Source organism: Lampetra fluviatilis, chromosome 64 (assembly GCF_964198595.1).
Source record: "Lampetra fluviatilis chromosome 64, kcLamFluv1.1, whole genome shotgun sequence".
Classification (NCBI taxonomy): domain Eukaryota; kingdom Metazoa; phylum Chordata; class Hyperoartia; order Petromyzontiformes; family Petromyzontidae; genus Lampetra; species Lampetra fluviatilis.
In genome coordinates, this window is record NC_136338.1 from 2,990,884 (window position 1) to 3,010,747 (window position 19,864).

The following is a 19,864-nucleotide window of genomic DNA, read 5'->3' on the forward strand; positions in this document are numbered from 1 at the left end:
TATTTGGAGTTTGCATGTTCTCCCCGTGGTCGTGTGGATTTTTCTCCAGGTCCTCCGATTTTTCTCTCCATATTTAGAAACATGGATTTAGAGAATTTAGCTGCTATAAATGTACATTTGATAATAAACCACTTTGTTGAGCTATCATTTGTGGCCAGGTCGCTTCTGAAAAAGAACTATTCAGCTCAGTGGGCCTTACCTGGTAAAATAAAAATTGTTTAAATAGTTTTACATTTTGTTAGGGTTCATAATGGCAGTGTCGGAGCCACAAAGATGACGGCTTTAAGATCCTGAGGTCAGATTCTGAGGGTGGATGTCTCGGTCTCAGGATGGTCATAATGACTGTGTCAAAGACACAGAACCGCTTCCAGCCCTGTAAGAGGTTTACAATGGCCAAGGCATACACACTAAGATCTTGGGACTCTAACACTGGGATCGGGTGTCTCTCTCTGGATTTGGGAAGGCCACGTCGCAGGTAGTGATGATGGCCAGCGGTCAAGACTAATGACAGGAGTGGTGGCCAAAGCAGGGAAAGAGGACCCGTGAAACCGTCCACCGCCGAGATGAAGCGATGAAATTAGTTCGTGGAGTTGATCTATCCAGTAATCCCTCATGGGATCGTGTAGGATGCTGATGATGCTGTTGAAGAAAATTCTTGAGTTCAATGGGCGATGGTGGTGATGGTGGCGATGGTGGCGATGGTGGCGATGGTGGTTGATGGTGGTGATGGTGGCGATGGTGGCGATGGTGGCGATGGTGGTGATGGTGGCGATGGTGGTTGATGGTGGTGATGGTGGAGATGGTGGCAATGGTGGTTGTTGGTGGTGATGTTGGCGATGGTGGCGATGATGGCGATGGTGTGGATGGTGGCGATGACGGTGATGGCAGCGATGGTGGCGATGGTGGCCATGGTGGTGATGATGGCGATGGTGTGGATGGTGGCGATGGTGGTGATGGCAGCGATGGTGGCCATGGTGGCAATGATGGCGATGGTGGTTGATGGTGGTGATGGTGTCTATGGTGGTTGATGGTGGCGATGATGGCAACGATGGCGATGGTGGCGATGGTGGCGATGGTGACGACGTCTGCATGTTAAGGCACGCGCCCACCCTGTTTTGCAATTCTCTCATTCGCCTGCTCCAGGGTGTGAAGTTTCTCTTTGCAGATCTCCAGTTCCTTGCTCACCATTGTAACCTCTGCCCGAAGCGCGGTGTTCTCCTCCTGCATGGACAGAGGAGACAAAGAGAGAGAGAGAGCTGGGGGTCTTGTTGCCGCATTCCCACAACCACCGGCAGTCGTGCAAGCTTGCTACTCCACCCGGCCTGGAACTCGTGTTGTTTTATAGAGACACACGGTTGCCGGTTTGCTACACATATAGAAATGTCTAACAACGTGAATAAAAAGTCCGGCCCTGTGCGTCTGTCGAATGTGCCGTGCGGGTTCGAACGTTGTATTATTAACTATTAAACTAAACTATTGTTTATTTAACCAGGCAAGGCCATACAGCTCTACTTCAGAAGCGACATGGCCAGAAATGATAGCTCAACGAAGTGTAAATTCGTTAATCTCTCATTTATATTTCGATTTAAAGCTTTCGTGACTGCAGGTATTCATATTCTTGGTTCTTTCGGTAAAGTCACGTAGAAGGGAAATAAATAAATAATAATCAATTCCCTTCTACGTGACTTTACCGAAAGAACCACGAATAAGCTATCATTTGTTTCTAAATGTGGAGGGAAAAACCGGAGGAGAGAGACTTGCAAACTCCAAATATAGAGGCGTCAGGGTCAGGATCGAACCCACGACCTACTGCATACCAGGCGAGGTAGTTAACATCTCACCACCGTGGCAGCCCTATAGGCAGGCTATAGCCAAGCCTACACGTACACATCTGCCCTGTGTTTATGCTGAGGCTATACACATACCGCTGCTCCGTGTATTGCCGATTCTGCACACTAGTCATTGGCAAAACGTTTCTCTTACGGTTACACTAGGGCCGACCGGTTCTTTTGGGCCACCCTTTGATCAATTTGGCCAGCTTTCAATATGTTAAGTCTCTAATTGCAGCACGACGTTGTACTCGAGTTTTGTTGGTATTGGATTATCTTTACGAGAGTTAAGAGTGGCAACCCGTTACAGACAGAACGATGGAAGGACAGACAGACAGACAACAGAGGGACAGGCAAATGGACAGATGGCTAGATGGATGGACAGATAACGAACAGATGGACAGGCAGACAGGCAGACAGACGAACAGGCAGACAGACAGACAGACAACAGAGGGACAGACACATGGACAGATAGCCAGATGGATGGACAGATAATGAACAGATGGACAGGCAGACAGACAGACTGACAGACAGAGAGGTAGACAGATGGAGGGCAGACAAGACAGACAGACAGACTGATGGACCGACTGACACACAGACAACAGAGGGACAGACAAATGGACAGATGGATAGACGGACAGACAGGCAGATAGAGAGTTAGACGGACTGACAGATGAATGGACAGGCAGACGGACGAACGGACGGGCAGACAAGGCAGATACAGTAAAACCTTGGGTTGCGAGCATAATTCGTTCCGGAAACGTGTTTATAATCCAAAGCACTCGTGTATCAGTTGTGATCACGTGACGCTCGGCAGACAAAGCGTATGCTGCACGTACTACTCGTGTTGCAAGACCTCGCTCGTTTATCAAATTAATATGTACTTACATTTTTTGCTCGTCTTGCAAAACACTCGCAGACCAAGTTACTCGCAATCCAAGGTTTTACTGTAGATGAACAGACTGACAGGTCAGAGCTATTACATAAGCGCATTTCGACCGTAGTTTAAAAGCGCTGTTGAAACGTGTGTGTGCATGTATGTGTGTGCGGCGGTGAGCGATAGTGTAGCGGTTAGCGCGCTGCGCTATGAACCCAGCGACACGAGTTCGATTCCCGCTTACGGCCAACACCAGTGACGATTATCTGAACCGGTCCTGGGCCTCCCCAAGGTCGACTCAGCCTCAAATTAGTACCTGGTGCGGTGTGTAAACATTGCCACTAGGGAGACAAAGGCGGTCGGGCGTGGTGCTGGCCACCCACCCACCCCCTCGTGTACCGTTCCGGCCTTCATAGGTGCTCGCAAACAGCACTTTCCCCTACAGTCTGTTAAGGCTATACGGGGGATCTTTATCTTTGTGTGCGGCGGGGACCTTGACGTGCTCCACGCTGGAGGCTCTCTGCGCCAGCACATTGTCCCTCTGCAGGAGGTCCCGGTACTTGGCCGTGAGCTCGTTGTAGCGCCCGTTTGCCACCTCCAACTCGGATGCCGGGACGCTCTCTGCCAGCGCCTTCTGCAGTGCCGCGATCTTGTAGCTTGCCATGTCCTTCGCACGAGCACGGACCGCACGCGAGTGCCAAGGTAGGCCCATTGCAGCTTTAGCGGCAATTGCAATCTGCAACACGGTAATCTGGAATACTTTTAACTGTTCGTGAAGACAGCTTCTCTGCCCAGCGGCATAGTGTGGTTGCCATGGGCCCTGGTGATGGTGGTGATGATGGCGATGGTGGCGAGGATGGCAATGATGGCGATGATGGCGATGGTGGCGAGGATGACAATGATGGTGATGACGGCGATGATGGTGATGGCGGAGAGGATGACGATGGTGGCGATGGTGGCGATGGTGGTGATGATGGCCATGACGGCGACGATAGTGACCATGGCGACTGTGGCGATGGTGGGGACGGTGGCAATGATGGTGATGATGATGATGGCGATGGTGATGACGGTGGCAATGATGGAGATTATGGTGATGATGGCGACGGTGGCGAGGGTGGCGATGATGGCAATGATGGTGATGGTGGGGACGGTGGCGATGATGGCAATGATGGTGATGGTGGGGACGGTGGCGATGATGGTGATGATGGCGATGGTGGCGATGGTGGTGACGGTGGCAATGATGGTGATGATGGCGATGATAGCAATGGTGGCGACGATTGCGACGTTGGCTGAACAGGGCGCTCTCCCCCCACCCCCCCGCCCCACCAAACACCTTGTAGCGCTGCAGGTAGCCGATTCTCTGAGCCACCGCGGCCTCCATGTCCGTCACGTCGGCGTGGAGCCTGGCATTCTCTCGCCGCTCGTGGTTCTCGGCCTCCGCCAGCGCCGCGTGGCGCCTACTCAGCGCCAGCTCGTTCACGCGCAGCACAGTCATGCGCCGGCTCATCTCCGAAAGCTTCCGGGTCAATTCGTCGGCGTCCAGCTTCGAGGCCTCCAGCAGGTTCTGGATCCAAGAAGACGTGGCACCAGTGAAGAGCGCAGCGGCGCTGAGATGTCAACTCCCACGGAGTTTGCATCTCTCATCACGGTGGCTAGGAGATGTTAATTACCTCGCCTGGTATACGGGAGGTCGTGGGATCGATCCCGACCCTGACGCCTGCTGTATATTGGGAGATTTCGTGTCTCTCTCCGTCGTGGCCGCATGACTTTTGTCCTCTGGTTTATCCCTCCACATTAAAAAGTCCACGCGATAAGCCACTTCGTTGAACGATCATTTGTGATGGCTAGGTTGCTTGTGAAAAAGAGCTTTTCAGGGTGTTTTAAAAAGCTGGACCCAATTTCAAAGCAGTACATTTCACGACGGCAACATGTTACAATTACACAAAAAGAGTGTAGCGCCAAGTCTTGGGGTCCCGTGCGACCTCTCCAACGTTGAGGCGGCGCGTCTCGCGAATGACTGAGGCTAGGGGCAGTTTGTGCGCTGGGAGAGGCATCTAGCGGTAACCATTTGAAACTCTATGCCCCGCCCTTTCAAGCGGTAACAATTTCATTCATTGGCGGTTCGTGGTTGCAGAGATATAGCGATTTCAAATCGGGTCCATTACTTTCAAACACCCTGTACTAGCTCAGTGGACCTTGCCTGGTAAAATAAAACATTGTTTAGTTTCAATCGTTTGTTCGTTCTTTTCTCAATACCCTTGTCCCGTAGAGGGTCGCGGCGGCAGCATGTTGAGCAGGGCGGTCCAGACGTCCCTTTCCCTGGCGACAGACTCTAGCTCTTCCTGGGGAATTCCCAGGCATTCCCAGGCCAGCAGAGCGACATAGTCCCGCCTGCGTGTCTTGGACCGACCTCGGGGTCTTTGCCCAGTGGGACGTGCGGCCCGGTAAGAGTTTCAGGGGGAGTTTATCGGGAGGGGATCCTTAGCAGGTGCCCGAACCACCTCAACTGGTTGCTCTCGATCCGGAGGAGCAGCGGTTCGAATGCTCTCCCGGATTACCGAGCCCCTCACCCGATCTCAGAGTGAGCCCAGCAACCCTGCGGAGAAACCAAATTTTGGCCCCTTGATTTATAAGAATGATAAATATTTTCTTTAATCTTGCACATGCTGGGATTCTGCAACACTTCCCAACACGCCAATTGGTCCTCAAGGGATTATTTAAGGGCGATAATGACTCTACGTTCCGAGACGCACAGCCAGATGATATTAAAACGTTTAACTTAACCTTGAAACTATTTTTTTTACTTCACCATATAAGGTCCCACTGAGCACTATGTAGCTCTTTTTCAGAAGCGACCCGGCCACAAATGATAGCTCAACGAGGTGGGTTATCGCGTGGAAATGTATAGCAGCCAAATGCTCTAAACGTGCGATGTCGATTCTAAATGTGGAGGGGAAAAACTGGAGAACCCGGAGAAGAATCCACGTGATCACGGGGAGAGAGACACGCAAACTAAAAATATACAGGCGTCGGGCTCGGGATCGAACCCTCGACCTCCTGCATACAGGGCGAGGGAGTAAAGATCTCGCCACCGTGGCGCCACACGCGATGTTACACGGGAGGGATATGTCCGTGTCTCCCCGCTAAGATGAATGTGGGGCGATGCTCATCGCCCCACATTCATCTGAGAATCCCATGGCAAGAACTAAGTTTGCTGAATAGTCAGAGATGTCAGAAAGACGTAACGAAAAAAACGTCGCAGATAATGTGCATCAAAGACAGTCGGTGAATGGACACCGCACTCTCAACGATCCTTTCCAGCAGCAACCGCGACAGCCACTCCTTACGTTGTACTCCTGGACATGGATGGAGTTCTCTTGGGTCTTCTCCTCCAGGGACACCTTCTCCCTCTCCAGTCGCTCCCTCTCCTTCTGCCACTCCTCCCGCTCGCTGCAAAGACATCGGGAACGGGACACACGTGAGGCCAGGTGGCTCAGCTGTCGAGAGAGCAGAAGGCAAACAAAAAGTTTGAGATATAAATGTGTCGTAACCCTCCACCACCCGACACGGCCAATCAATAAAAAAGTGTCACGTTGACAAAAGACAAATTAGTTCACTGCTTTAGCCCACCGGTGTGTTGAAGCGCGAAACCACAACATTTACAATCTGAGTACGACGTTTCGCTGGTAATTGCATCCAGCATCATCTGGCGAATTGCCCGTACTCATATTGTAAATGTTGTGGTTTCGTGCTTCAACACACCGGTGGGCTAAAGCAGTGAACTAATTTGTCTTTTGTCAACGTGACACTTTTTTACTGATTGGCCGTGTCGGGTGGTGGAGGGTTACGACACATTTATAAATAACGCGATCTAAACCCAAAAACGTTGATTATGAATAATATTGGTCGCGAAAGCCTACGTGTTAAACTGAAAAGTTTGAGAGTTGGAAGGATGCGGTTTGCTGCTATAAATTGTCACACGCGATAAGCCACTCTGTTGAGCCAACCCTTGCTGGTGTCTCCAAAGCACTGGGTCGCAGGCCACGTGCACCAGCATGGCCACCACGCGATGCTTGCTGTGTGTGAACGGACGTGAACCGTGAACCCTCCTCGCCTGTGGAAATCCTGGTAGAGAAGGCTCTGCTGGTGACAGGCAACGGAAAACTTGCGCTTCAGCTGCTCCAGAGATTCGCTCACTCGCTCCAGTTCCGCGTCCTTGCCGCTGTTATCCTGCAATGGCGCACGACGCAATAACACACGAGGCAGTGACGCACGACGCAATAACACACGATGTACAAGATAGGTAGACACAGGGAAATGATGCATAATGATACGCAGTGCACTTTTCGCACAGTGTAATAGTACAACACTCAATGCAAAGATACGCTGGCAACATGCAATGGGGCACAATTCAACGATACGCAACGCAAAAGTAAACAACGATTCAACGATAAGCAACGCAACTATAAACAACGATTCAACAATACGCAACAATAAACAACGATTCAATGATACGCAACACAACTATAAACAACGATTCAACAATACGCAACAATAAACAACGATTCAATGATACGCAACGCAACTATAAACAACGATTCAACAATACGCAACGCAACTATAAACAACGATTCAACAATACGCAACGCAACTATAAACAACGATTCAACAATACGCAACAATAAACAACGATTCAACAATACGCAACTATAAACAACGATTCAACAATACGCAACTATAAACAACGATTCAACAATACGCAACTATAAACAACGATTCAACAATACGCAACTATAAACAACGATTCAACAATACGCAACAATAAACAACGATTCAACAATACGCAACTATAAACAACGATTCAACAATACGCAACTATAAACAACGATTCAACAATACGCAACTATAAACAACGATTCAACAATACGCAACTATAAACAACGATTCAACAATACGCAACTATAAACAACGATTCAACAATACGCAACAATAAACAACGATTCAACAATACGCAACTATAAACAACGATTCAACAATACGCAACTATAAACAACGATTCAACAATACGCACGGACGCAATGCGAAGATGCACACGGGGCTCACCTGCAAGACCTGCACCAGGTACTCGTTGAGCGCGTTGATGACGTCGCTGCTCGACGGCACCATGCCCTCGGGCAGCGGCAGCGTGGGCAGCGCCGTGCCTGTAGCCCCAGACGTCCTCAGCAGTGCCAGCTCCCCCTCCAGGCGAGACATCTGGCACGGGAACACCAAGAGGGGTGGTTTCAATGCAGTCGGCATTCGAGAGTCAAGCGGGAAGCAAACTAAACACAAGCCACTCTTACCTTGAAAGAAGTAGTCCTTTAGGAAAGTAGTAATAGGTTTTTACCCTTTCAACTGGTACAAAAACTGACACCTTTATACAAGGCATCATGTTTGCAATAACCACAACACAAGCAGTCAAAATGCAAACAAAAAGAAACAACTCTGATGATGATAATGATATGCACTGTCCTTGAAGTTGATTGGTCCACACCCGAGACAGCTTTTCTTAGAGCTTAGTCTCCATTGGTGTTGGACCAGATGACGCCAATGGAGACTAGGCTCTAAGAAAAGCTGTCTCGGGTGTGGACCAATCAACTTCAAGGACAGTGCATATCATTAATCCACGTGACCACGGGGAGAGAGACACACAAACTCCAAATATACAGCAGCAGCAGGCGTCAGGGTCGGGATCGTACCCACGGCCTCTTGTATACCAGGCGAGGTAATTAACATCTCATAGCCACCGTGATGATGATGAGAGACGCAAACTCCAAATATACAGCAGCAGGCGTCAGGGTAGGAATCGAACCCACGACCACCTGTATACCAGGCGAGGTAGTTAACATCTCCTGGCCACCGTGATGATGATGAGAAATGCAGACTCCAAATATACAGCAGCAGGCGTCAGGGTCGGGATCGAACCCACGACCTCCTGTATACCAGGCGAGGTAATTAACATCTCATAGCCACCGTGATGATGATGAGAGACGCAAACTCCAAATATACAGCAGCAGGCGTCAGGGTCGGGAACTAACCCACGACCTCCTGTATACAAGGCAAGGTAGTTAACATCTCCTAGCCACCGTGGCACCCACTCAGTCGCCGTGGTCTCGTGTCGCGCGCACTGTTGCCGCCACTGTGGTCGCACCTTATCGAAGGCCCGGTCCTTTGTGGACGACGCGGCCAGCGCCTCCGATCGCGTCGCGCGCAGCTCATCCCGGAGCTCCTGGTTGCGCCCCGTCAGCTGAGCAAGCTGCTCCTTCAACTGAGCCACCCCCTCATGCGGCCCGCCAGACCGCCGGGCCTCCAGGACCTGCAGAGGAGCGACGTGTTAATGACGATTTGATTTCAAGCTTTCGTGACTGCAGGGATTCATATTCTTGGTTCATTCGGTAAAGTCACGTAGAAGGGAAACAATAAAATAATAAAAAGAAAAAACAATAAAATCCTCACGACGTTTCGATTGCAACACAAGCAATCATCATCAGGTGTGAAAACCACAGCAAGAAAATTTGAAAAATGTTTTCTTGCTGTGGTTTTCACACCTGATGATTGCTTGTGTTGCAATCGAAACGTCGTGAGAATTTTATTGTTTTATATTTTATAAGAACCAAGAATACTGTTGTCCTACATTGGGACGTGCGGCCAACTTCATTAAATGAGTGTTTGTACGAGTGGGGGGACGGAGAGCAACGCTCCATCCCCGCACAGCTCAGTAATGTCAGTGCAATATGTTTGTGCTGATATTGTAAGACCCCTGCCAATCGTACAGATACGTGTGTGTGTGTTAGCGCGCTGCACTGCGAACCCGGCGACCCGAGTTCGATTCCCGCTTATGGCCAACATCGGTGACGATTATCTGAACTGGTCCTGGTTCTCTCTTAGGCCGACTTAACCTCAAATGAGTACCTGGTGTGATGTGTAAACATCGCTACTGGGGAGACAAAGGCGGCCGGGCATGGTGCTAGCCACCCATCCCATTGTGCGCCGTGCCGGCCTTCATAAGGTGCTGCTCGCTAACAGCACTTGCCTCAACAGTCTGTTAAGACTAAACGGGGGATCTTAGTATTTGTATGTGGTGGTGGTGTGTGTAGTGGTAAATGAGCACCCGGTGCTGTGTGTAAACATCGCCACTGGGGAGACAAAGGCGGCCGGGCGTGGTGTTAGCCACCCATCCCATTGTGCGCCGTGCTGGCCGTCACAAGGTGCTGCTCGCTAACAACACTCGCCCCAACAGTTTGTTCCAGGCTACACGGGGGGCATCTTTGTCTCTGTCTTTGCGTCACACCGTGAGCAGCCGCTCGAGCGAGGGCAGGTGGATTGCGGTGCCGCCACCACCGCCGCCACCGCCGCCGCCGTCACCAACGCCCGGCCCGCCCGGCCCCCCAGGAGCACTCTGCACCGCCCGCACGGCCGCCGAGACCTCCCTGAGCCCGGCCTCCAGCCCCGACACCTCCGCCTGCAGCTCCGACACTACGGCACGCAGCAGTAGCAGGAGCAGCAGCAGTAGTAACAAGAGAAGCAGTAGGAACAGCAGCGTAGCGAACAGCAGCAGCAGCAGGGTGATGCAGTAGTAACGAGAGGAGCAGTAGGAACAGCAGCGTCGCGAACAGCAGCAGCAGCAGCAGCAGGGTGATGCAGTAGTAACGAGAGAAGCAGTAGGAACAGCAGCGTAGCGAACAGCAGCAGCAGCAGCAGCAGGGTGATGCAGTAGTAACGAGAGGAGCAGTAGGAACAGCAGCGTCGCGAACAGCAGCAGCAGCAGCAGCAGGGTGATGCAGTAGTAACGAGAGAAGCAGTAGGAACAGCAGCGTCGCGAACAGCAGCAGCAGCAGCAGGGTGATGCAGTAGTAACGAGAGGAGCAGTAGGAACAGCAGCGTCGCGAACAGCAGCAGCAGCAGCAGGGTGATGCAGTAGTAACGAGAGAAGCAGTAGGAACAGCAGCGTCGCGAACAGCAGCAGCAGCAGCAGGGTGATGCAGTAGTAACGAGAGAAGCAGTAGGAACAGCAGCGTAGCGAACAGCAGCAGCAGCAGCAGGGTGATGCAGTAGTAACGAGAGAAGCAGTAGGAACAGCAGCGTAGCGAACAGCAGCAGCAGCAGCAGGGTGATGCAGTAGTAACGAGAGAAGCAGTAGGAACAGCAGCGTCGCGAACAGCAGCAGCAGCAGCAGGGTGATGCAGTAGTAACGAGAGGAGCAGTAGGAACAGCAGCGTAGCGAACAGCAGCAGCAGCAGCAGCAGGGTGATGCAGTAGTAACGAGAGGAGCAGTAGGAACAGCAGCGTCGCGAACAGCAGCAGCAGCAGGGTGATGCAGTAGTAACGAGAGGAGCAGTAGGAACAGCAGCGTAGCGAACAGCAGCAGCAGCAGCAGGGTGATGCAGTAGTAACGAGAGGAGCAGTAGGAACAGCAGCGTAGCGAACAGCAGCAGCAGCAGCAGCAGGGTGATGCAGTAGTAACGAGAGAAGCAGTAGGAACAGCAGCGTCGCGAACAGCAGCAGCAGCAGCAGGGTGATGCAGTAGTAACGAGAGGAGCAGTAGGAACAGCAGCGTAGCGAACAGCAGCAGCAGCAGCAGCAGGGTGATGCAGTAGTAACGAGAGGAGCAGTAGGAACAGCAGCGTCGCGAACAGCAGCAGCAGCAGGGTGATGCAGTAGTAACGAGAGGAGCAGTAGGAACAGCAGCGTAGCGAACAGCAGCAGCAGCAGCAGGGTGATGCAGTAGTAACGAGAGGAGCAGTAGGAACAGCAGCGTAGCGAACAGCAGCAGCAGCAGCAGCAGGGTGATGCAGTAGTAACGAGAGAAGCAGTAGGAACAGCAGCGTCGCGAACAGCAGCAGCAGCAGCAGGGTGATGCAGTAGTAACGAGAGGAGCAGTAGGAACAGCAGCGTAGCGAACAGCAGCAGCAGCAGCAGCAGGGTGATGCAGTAGTAACGAGAGGAGCAGTAGGAACAGCAGCGTCGCGAACAGCAGCAGCAGCAGGGTGATGCAGTAGTAACGAGAGGAGCAGTAGGAACAGCAGCGTAGCGAACAGCAGCAGCAGCAGCAGGGTGATGCAGTAGTAACGAGAGGAGCAGTAGGAACAGCAGCGTAGCGAACAGCAGCAGCAGCAGCAGGGTGATGCAGTAGGAACAGCAGCGTAGCGAACAGCAGCAGCAGCAGCAGGGTGATGCAGTAGTAACGAGAGGAGCAGTAGGAACAGCAGCGTAGCGAACAGCAGCAGCAGCAGCAAAATAACCAGCAGAAGTAGTAGCAGGTGAGAGTGCAACAACAGCAGCACAAACACACAGTAGTAGTAACAGAGGCAGTAGTAGAAGCAGCAGCGGCAGGTGGGACAATAGTAACAAAGGGAACGGCAGGAGATGGAGCGTCAGCGTCGGCAGCAAAGGGTGACAGGAGCATCATTGGCAGGACCAGCAGGTAGCGCAAGGGGCATCAGGAACGGCAGGCAGGAAAGCGGCAGAAACAGCAGCAGGAGAAGCAGGAATAGCACCAGCAGAAGGAAACAATGTAGCAGTAGCAGCAGCAGCATTGGCAGAAGAGGAAGAGATTGGGATAGACTGCGAGCAATAATACGAGAGAGAGAGAGGTGAAGATACATGTTATTGTGTTTCAAACGCCCTCAATAAAGTAAAACTAAACTATTTTAATTTTACCAGGTAAGGCCCACTGAACTATTAGCTTATTTTTCAGAAGCAACCTGGCCACAAATGATAGCTCAACGAAGTGGCTTATCACGTGGAAATTGATTGCAGCCAAATACTCTAAAGGCAGGTTTCTAAAATATGGAGGGAAAAACCGGAGGAACCAGACAGAAATCCACGCGACCACGTGGAAAACACGCAAACTCCAAATATACAGCAGCAGGCGTCAGGGTCGGGATCGAACCCACGACCTCCTGTATACCAGGCGAGGTAGTTAACATCTCCAAGCCACCGTGATGATGATGACACACGAAAACTCCAAATATACAGCAGCAGGCGTAAGGGTCGAACCCACGACCTCCTGCGCACCAGGCGAGGTAGTCAACATCTGATGAGAGAGAGACACACAAACTCCAAATATACAGCAGCAGGCGTCAGGGTCGGGAATGAATCCACGACCTCCTGTATACTAGGCGAGGTAGTTAACATCTCGCCACCACGGCACCACGGCCCACGTGCGTAAGCGCCCCGTGTCGCCCCAGCCGGCCTGCGTCCCCAGTGCCATCTATACCTTGATGCCGGAGGCTCGCGCCTTCCTTGGACTTCTCGGCCAGCTCCTTCTCCCTGTGCTCCAGCTCCTGACACAGCTGCTCCACCTGCAAGTATCGGGGCCACGAGGGCAGGGAAGTGGCACGGTGGTGTGACGTGCCCAGCCGGGGGGTAAAGTTCCACTGTTACCGCTGTCGCTGCCGTCTACACGGTCGACGTGATGATCGTTGTCACCGCCGATACCAGTTACAACGGCGACATCGTAATTTTTTACATCATCGTCATCATCATATAGATGATGTCAAAACCAGTTATATACACTATCTACATTATCTATATCTTCAACGTCATTCATATGGACGATGTCAACACCAATTACATACACCATCTACATGTATAACACGTAGGCTTTCGCGACCAATATTATTCATAGTCAACGTTTTTGGGTTTAGATCGCGTTATTTATAAATGTGTCGTAACCCTCCACCACTCGTACTCAAATTGTAAATGTTGTGGTTTCGCGCTTCAACACACCGGTGGGCTAAAGCAGTGAACTAATTTGTCTTTTGTCAACGTGACACTTTTTTACTGATTGGCCGTGTCGGGTGGTGGAGGGTTACGACACATTTATAAATAACGCGATCTAAACCCAAAAACGTTGATTATGGACCATCTACATGATCTACATTTTCAACATCATCAATATGGACGATGTCAACACCAGTTACATACACCATCTACATGATCTACATTTTCAACATCAATATGGATGATATCAACACAGTTACATACACCATCTACATCATCTACATTTTTAACATCATGATGTCAACACCAGTTACACCGGCTACATCATCTACATCATCGAGCATACATATATATACGCAGCAAAGACAAAGACCCCCTGCCGTGTAGCCTTGACCCAGGGGTGAACAGATTATCACTCGAACCCAGGTAGCCAGGTCCGTGGTGTAGCGCCCCAACCACTACCACGGCCACACCACCCACTTGTGCGCCGTGCCAGCCTTAATAGGTGCTCGCAAAAACACAGCACCTGACCCAGGAGCCTATGTATGGGTATACGGGGCATCTTTGCCTTTGTTAAGAATCACCTATACACACCAATAAACAAAACAAACTAAACAGCTTTTTTTTTTTTCACAACATCAGGCCCCACTGAGCTACATGGATCTTTTTCAGAAGCGACCTGGCCACAAATGATAGCTCAACGAAGTGGCTTATCGCGTGGACATTTATAGCGGCCAAACACTCTAAACGCACGTTGATTATAAATGTGAAGGGAAAAACTGGAAGCCCTGGAGAAAAATGCACATGACCAAGTGATTATGAGAGAGAGAGACATGCAAACTGCAAATATACAGCAGGCGTCAGGGTCAGGATCGGACCCCACGACCTTCTGCATGCCAGGCGAGGTAGTAAACATCCCGCCACCATTACGCCCTTGCACATGCTCACAACAATCGCCATTCGCCACTAAGTGGCGGTGACGTCACCACGACGCTTGTGCCAGGCCATGTGCACCTTGAGGCCACGTGAAGTGCTCACAAACACCCACACACACACTCACCTTCCTGCTCAGTCGTTCCATGTCGGCCTTTGTCCAAACACTTTCCGATTTCTTAGAAGTCGTTCCAGCCTCTGCCAAGTCATCGCTCAGGTTCAAGTCGTCTGCCAGCAAGCCTGCCGGCGGGAGGGACAGCAAGTGAATACTTAAGACACACGTGTACACACGCAAAGACAAAGTTCCCCCGGATAGCCTTTAACACATTGTTGGGGCAAGTGCTGTTAGCGAGCACCTATGAAGGCCGGCACGGCGCACAAAGGGGGGTGGGGTTTGCCAACACCACACCCGACCGCCTTTGCCTCCCCAGTGCTAATGTTTACCCAATCGACCAATTAATAATTTAAGTCTGAGTCTACCTAAGGGAGGCGCAGTATCGGTTCAAACATTCACCACCGTTTTATTGGTCGGAATCAAACTCGGGTCGCCGAAAGCGTGCTAACCACTACACTCCCGCTCCCCACATTCCACACATGCACACACACACCAAAGATGCTGCCGACTGGCACAAAGCCAAGTATTCTCAATATGACAATCAGGACCATATTCAAGGGAATCCGGAATTAAAGCACAAATGCTTGCATTGCAAACCTGTCCGCCTAAGCCTGATTTCCATCCACATCTATGAAATAAGAGCTTCATTGCTCATCAGATTCCTCCAGCCTAAATAAACACATTCCTGCGGAGGGAGCTGGTAGGAACGTTGGGTTGCTCGGTCAATGGCCAGGGTCAACGGCGGCGTGGTGTATTCCGCAAATATGCCCGACTGTGAGGGCGGGCACAAGCCGGCGTGAGTAGGTTAAACGTTGAGTTTTATAAGGGCACCACGGGGTGACCAGCCCCTCCCCACCCAGCCTCACCCCTCACACCCAGCCCCACCCTCCCCACCCAGCCCCTCCCCACCCTCCCCACCCAGCCCCACCCTCTCCACCCAGCCCCTCCCCACCCTCCCTCCCCTCTTCACCCAACCCCACCCTCCCCACCCAGCCCCTCCCTGCACGATGGACACAATAATCCCCTGTGGGCTGGTGTAACCAGGAGGTTCCTACCAGTAAGATTATGTTTCTGATAACATCAGTGGTGAGTGATATCAGAACCCGATACCCGGCCGGGTACGGGTAGCCGGGTATCGGGTAGGGTACGGGTACCCGTTTGCGACCCTGGTGCGGCCGGGTACGGGTACGGGTAAGGAATCAAAACCCGTTTGCGACCTCTGCACCCCCCACCGGCCCCCCACCCCAACTCACCAATGGAGGCTGCTCTCTGACCCCTGTCCTGCGCGAGCTTTCGGATTTGTTTCTTGTGCGTCAGCCGCTCTTCCTCCAGCCGCTCGATCTGCGAGAAAGCGGAGCAAGCAGAGCGACCGACGTCATTCGAGGAAGCCACTATGCACTTCTGTAACTACTGCTAACTGAATTTCGATTTAAAGCTTTCGTGACTGCAGGGATTCATAGTCTCGGTTCTTTCGGTAAAAGTCGCGTAGAAGGGAAATAATACAATTATTTTAAAAATAAAACAATACAATTCTCACGACGTTTCGATTGCAACACAAGCAATCATCATCAGGTGTGAAAAGCACAGCAAGATTTCCTTTTATTTATTATAATTTTATTATTTCCCTTCTACGTGACTTTACCGAAAGAACCAAGAATACTGCTAACTATGATTTTTATTTTTTATTTGACCACGTAAGGACCATTGAGCTATTAATTTCTTTTCCCGAAGCGATCTCGCCACAAATGACAGTTCAACGTAGTAGCTTACCGCGTGGAAATGTATCGCAGCCAAATACTCTAAATGCACGTTTCTGTATATGGAGGAGGGAAAAACCGTACGACTTGGAAAAAAGTCCACGTGACGCGGAGAACATGCAAACTCCAAAATGTACGGCCGTTGGGGTCGGGATCGAACCCACGACCTCCTGTACACCTGGCGAGGTAGTTAACATCTCCTAGCCACTGTGATGATGATGAGAGACGCAAACTCCAAATATCCAGGCGTCAGGGTCGGGATCGAACCCACGACCTACTGTATACCAGGCGAGCTAGTTAACATCTCCTAGCCACTGTAGTGATGATGAGAGATGCAAACTCCAATATCCAGCAGGCGTTGGGGTCGGGATCGAATCCACGACCTCCTGTGTACCTGGCGAGGTAGTTAACATCTCCTAGCCACTGTGGTGATGATGAGAGACGCAAACTCCAAATATCCAGCAGGCGTCAGGGTCGGGATCGAACCCACGACCTCCTGTACACCAGGCGAGGTAGTTAACATCTCCTAGCCACTGCGTTGATGATGAGAGATGCAAACTCCAAATATACAGCAGCAGGCATCAGGGTCGGGATGCAACCTACGACCTCCTGTATACCAGGCGAGGTAGTTAACATCTCCTAGCCACTGCGGTGATGATGAGAGATGCAAACTCCAAATATACAGCAGCAGGCATCAGGGTCGGGATGCAACCCACGACCTCCTGTATACCAGGGGAGGTAGTTAACATCTCATAGCCACCGTGATGATGAGAGACGCAAACTCCAAATATACAGCAGCAGGCGTCAGGGTCGGGATCGAACCCACGACCTCCTGTATACCAGGCGAGGTAGTTAACATCTCCTAGCCACCGTGGTGATGATGATGATAGACACAAACTCCAAATATACAGCAGCAGGCGTCAGGGTCGGGATCGAACCCACGACCTGTACACCAGGCGAGGTAGTTAACATCTCCTAGCCACCGAAGCGGTGTTGGTTAGCAGCAGAGGACTTACCTCCTTCAGGAGCACCTGGTTCTCGGCTCGGTAACGCTGCTGAGTCAGCGCTTTATTCTTCCTGATCTCTGTGAGGTCAACCACAGACTTGGACTCCAGACCTGGCACGGGAGATGGGCGCACACACACGCGACAAAGATCACCCCGATAGCCTTAACAAACTGTTGAGGCAAGTGCCGTTAGCGGGTACTACCTATGAAGGCCAGCACGGCGCGCGAGGGGGTGGGTGATCGTACATACACAGACACACAGAGAGACACACACAGACAGACACACAGAGAAAGAGACATACACACAGACAGACACAGACAGACACACACAGACAGGCACACAGAAAGCCACAGATACACAGAGAGACACACATAGAGACACACAGACACAGAGAGAGAGACATACACACAGACAGACACAGACAGACACACAGAGACACAGAGAGACACACACACAGAGACAGAGAGACACACACGGACAGACACAGAGAGAGAGACATACACACACAGACACACACAGACAGACACACACAGACAGACACACAGAGAACCACAGATATACAGAGAGACACAGACACAGAGACAGAGACATACACACACAGACAGACACAGACAGACACACACAGACAGACACACAGAGCCACAGAGAGACACACAGAGAAACACAGACACAGAGACACAGAGAGACACACACACACAGAGACACACACAAACACAGAGACACACACAGACAAAACCAAGACAATGACACACAGAGCCAGAGACACACAGACACAGAGACACACACAGACACACACACACAGCGACAGACACACACACGGACAGACGGGTGGTCACCGAGGCGGGAGCGCAGCTCGTCGTTTTCATCCAGCATGTCGTTGAGCCGCATCTCGAGGGCGTTGAGGTCACGCGTGAGCGTCTCCACGGTGGCGTCGCGCGTGCGCACCTGCTGCTGGCACGCCTTGATGTCCGCCACGGCCTCCGCAAGGCCGTACTCTCCCTGCAAAGACAAAGATCCCCCCCCCCTCCGTGTAGCCTTAACGTAGAATATAATTACAATAACACACATTACAACCGATTACTCATCTACAACTCGCATCGTAACAATTGCCCGATTCACTATGAGATCTCTTTTACCTACGACTATATTTTGCCACTGGTAAAAGAGATGTCTCATAGTGTAAATGCTTACCCCGAGCTCTCAATACTCTGATATTGCACTGTGTTTGAGTTGTACGCCTTCTGGTGTCATCTGGTCCAACACCAATGGGGACTAGGCTCTAAAGAAAGCCGTCTCGGGTGTGGACCAATCAACTTCAAGGACAGTGCATATAATTATCAGAGTTGCTTCTTTTTGTTTGCTTTTTTGACTACTTGTGTTGTGGTTATTGCAAACATGATGCCTTGAATAAAGGTGTCAGTTTTGTACCAGTTTAAAAGGGTAAAAACCTACTACTAGAAATTGCCTGATTACTAATCTAGTATATAATAACAATAACCCCCCCTCCGCCTCAAATCGTTGCACCTGATGAGTTAATGATGACGTCACACTGCTGCTGCTCTATATAAGACCGGGAGCAAAAGCAGAGCCTCACCATTCTGGCGAATTTCCCGATGATGCTGGATGCAATTACCAGCGAAACGTCGTACTACTCAAAAATTGTAAATGTTGTGGTTTCACGCTTCAACACACCAGTGTGGGGCTAAAGCAGTGAACTATTTGTCTTTTGTCAACGTGACACTTTTTTTGCTGATTGGCCGCGTCGGGTGGTGGAGGGTTACGACACATTTATAAATAACCCAAAAACCTTGATTATGATTAATATTTGTCGCGAAAGCCTACGTGTTAAACTTAACAGCATGTTCGGAAAAGTGCTGTTAGCGAGTAGCAGCACCTATGAAGGCTGACACAGGAAGAGGGTGGGTGGACAGCACCACGCCCGACTGCCTTTGACTTCCCAAGTGGCGATGTTTACACACAGCACATGGGTACTTATTTGAGGCTGAGTCGATCTAGGGGGAGGCCCAGGATCGGCGCAGTGTTGGCCGTGAGCAGGAATCAAACTCGGGTGGCCGGGTCCGTAGTGCAGCGCGCTAACCACTACACTACCGCTCCCTACACGCACACTCACAAAGATATCCGTATAACTAATGAGGAACAATACCTCACATCTAGTAATAAAATAATAAAAATAAAACATATTATGTTAAATTTTTATTATTTTATTACTTCCCTTCTACTTCCCTTCTACGTGACTTTACCGAAAGAACCAAGAAGATGAATCCCTGCAGTCACGAAAGCTTTAAATCGAAATACCTCACATGTGACCCGTAGGCTCACACAGAGTCTATGATACATAGGTATCATACATAGGTATCATAGACTCACATAAGGACCAGAAGACCCACACGAATATCCATAAACCCACACAGGGATATTTCTTTCGCACCAAACGTAGCCAACTGTGGTCATCGGAGGTGCGGGGGAAGGACAACAAACAAAAAAAAGGTCCCGTAGACTCGCACACAGTCCAATATAACCACATAGGAATCCGCAGATTCACTTAGGGACCCGCAGACTCA

At 50.8% G+C, this 19,864-nt stretch overlaps 1 protein-coding gene across 10 annotated transcripts in view; it reads right to left on the minus strand.

The window, feature by feature from the left end:
* The window catches only part of CEP290 (centrosomal protein 290), an 84,240-nt gene that overhangs the window by 44,711 nt on the left and 19,665 nt on the right, over positions 1-19,864 (minus strand). For 9 of the 10 annotated variants that reach the window (XR_013640547.1, XM_078882264.1, XM_078882267.1 and 6 more), the window contains 13 exons: positions 18,119-18,281; positions 17,292-17,392; positions 15,772-15,859; positions 14,531-14,643; positions 12,965-13,049; positions 10,037-10,221; positions 8,897-9,061; positions 7,810-7,959; positions 6,821-6,936; positions 6,054-6,156; positions 4,040-4,270; positions 3,200-3,373; positions 1,110-1,221 (listed from right to left, as the gene is read on the minus strand). Coding sequence is in view for 9 of the 10 variants with exons in the window: in XM_078882264.1 (XP_078738390.1) it covers positions 1,110-1,221; positions 3,200-3,373; positions 4,040-4,270; positions 6,054-6,156; positions 6,821-6,936; positions 7,810-7,959; positions 8,897-9,061; positions 10,037-10,221; positions 12,965-13,049; positions 14,531-14,643; positions 15,772-15,859; positions 17,292-17,392; positions 18,119-18,281 (1,786 nt within the window). In the remaining variant the exon portion in view is untranslated. The remainder of the gene's footprint in view (positions 1-1,109; positions 1,222-3,199; positions 3,374-4,039; positions 4,271-6,053; positions 6,157-6,820; positions 6,937-7,809; positions 7,960-8,896; positions 9,062-10,036; positions 10,222-12,964; positions 13,050-14,530; positions 14,644-15,771; positions 15,860-17,291; positions 17,393-18,118; positions 18,282-19,864) is intronic. The other variant, XM_078882266.1, reaches the window with a different exon arrangement.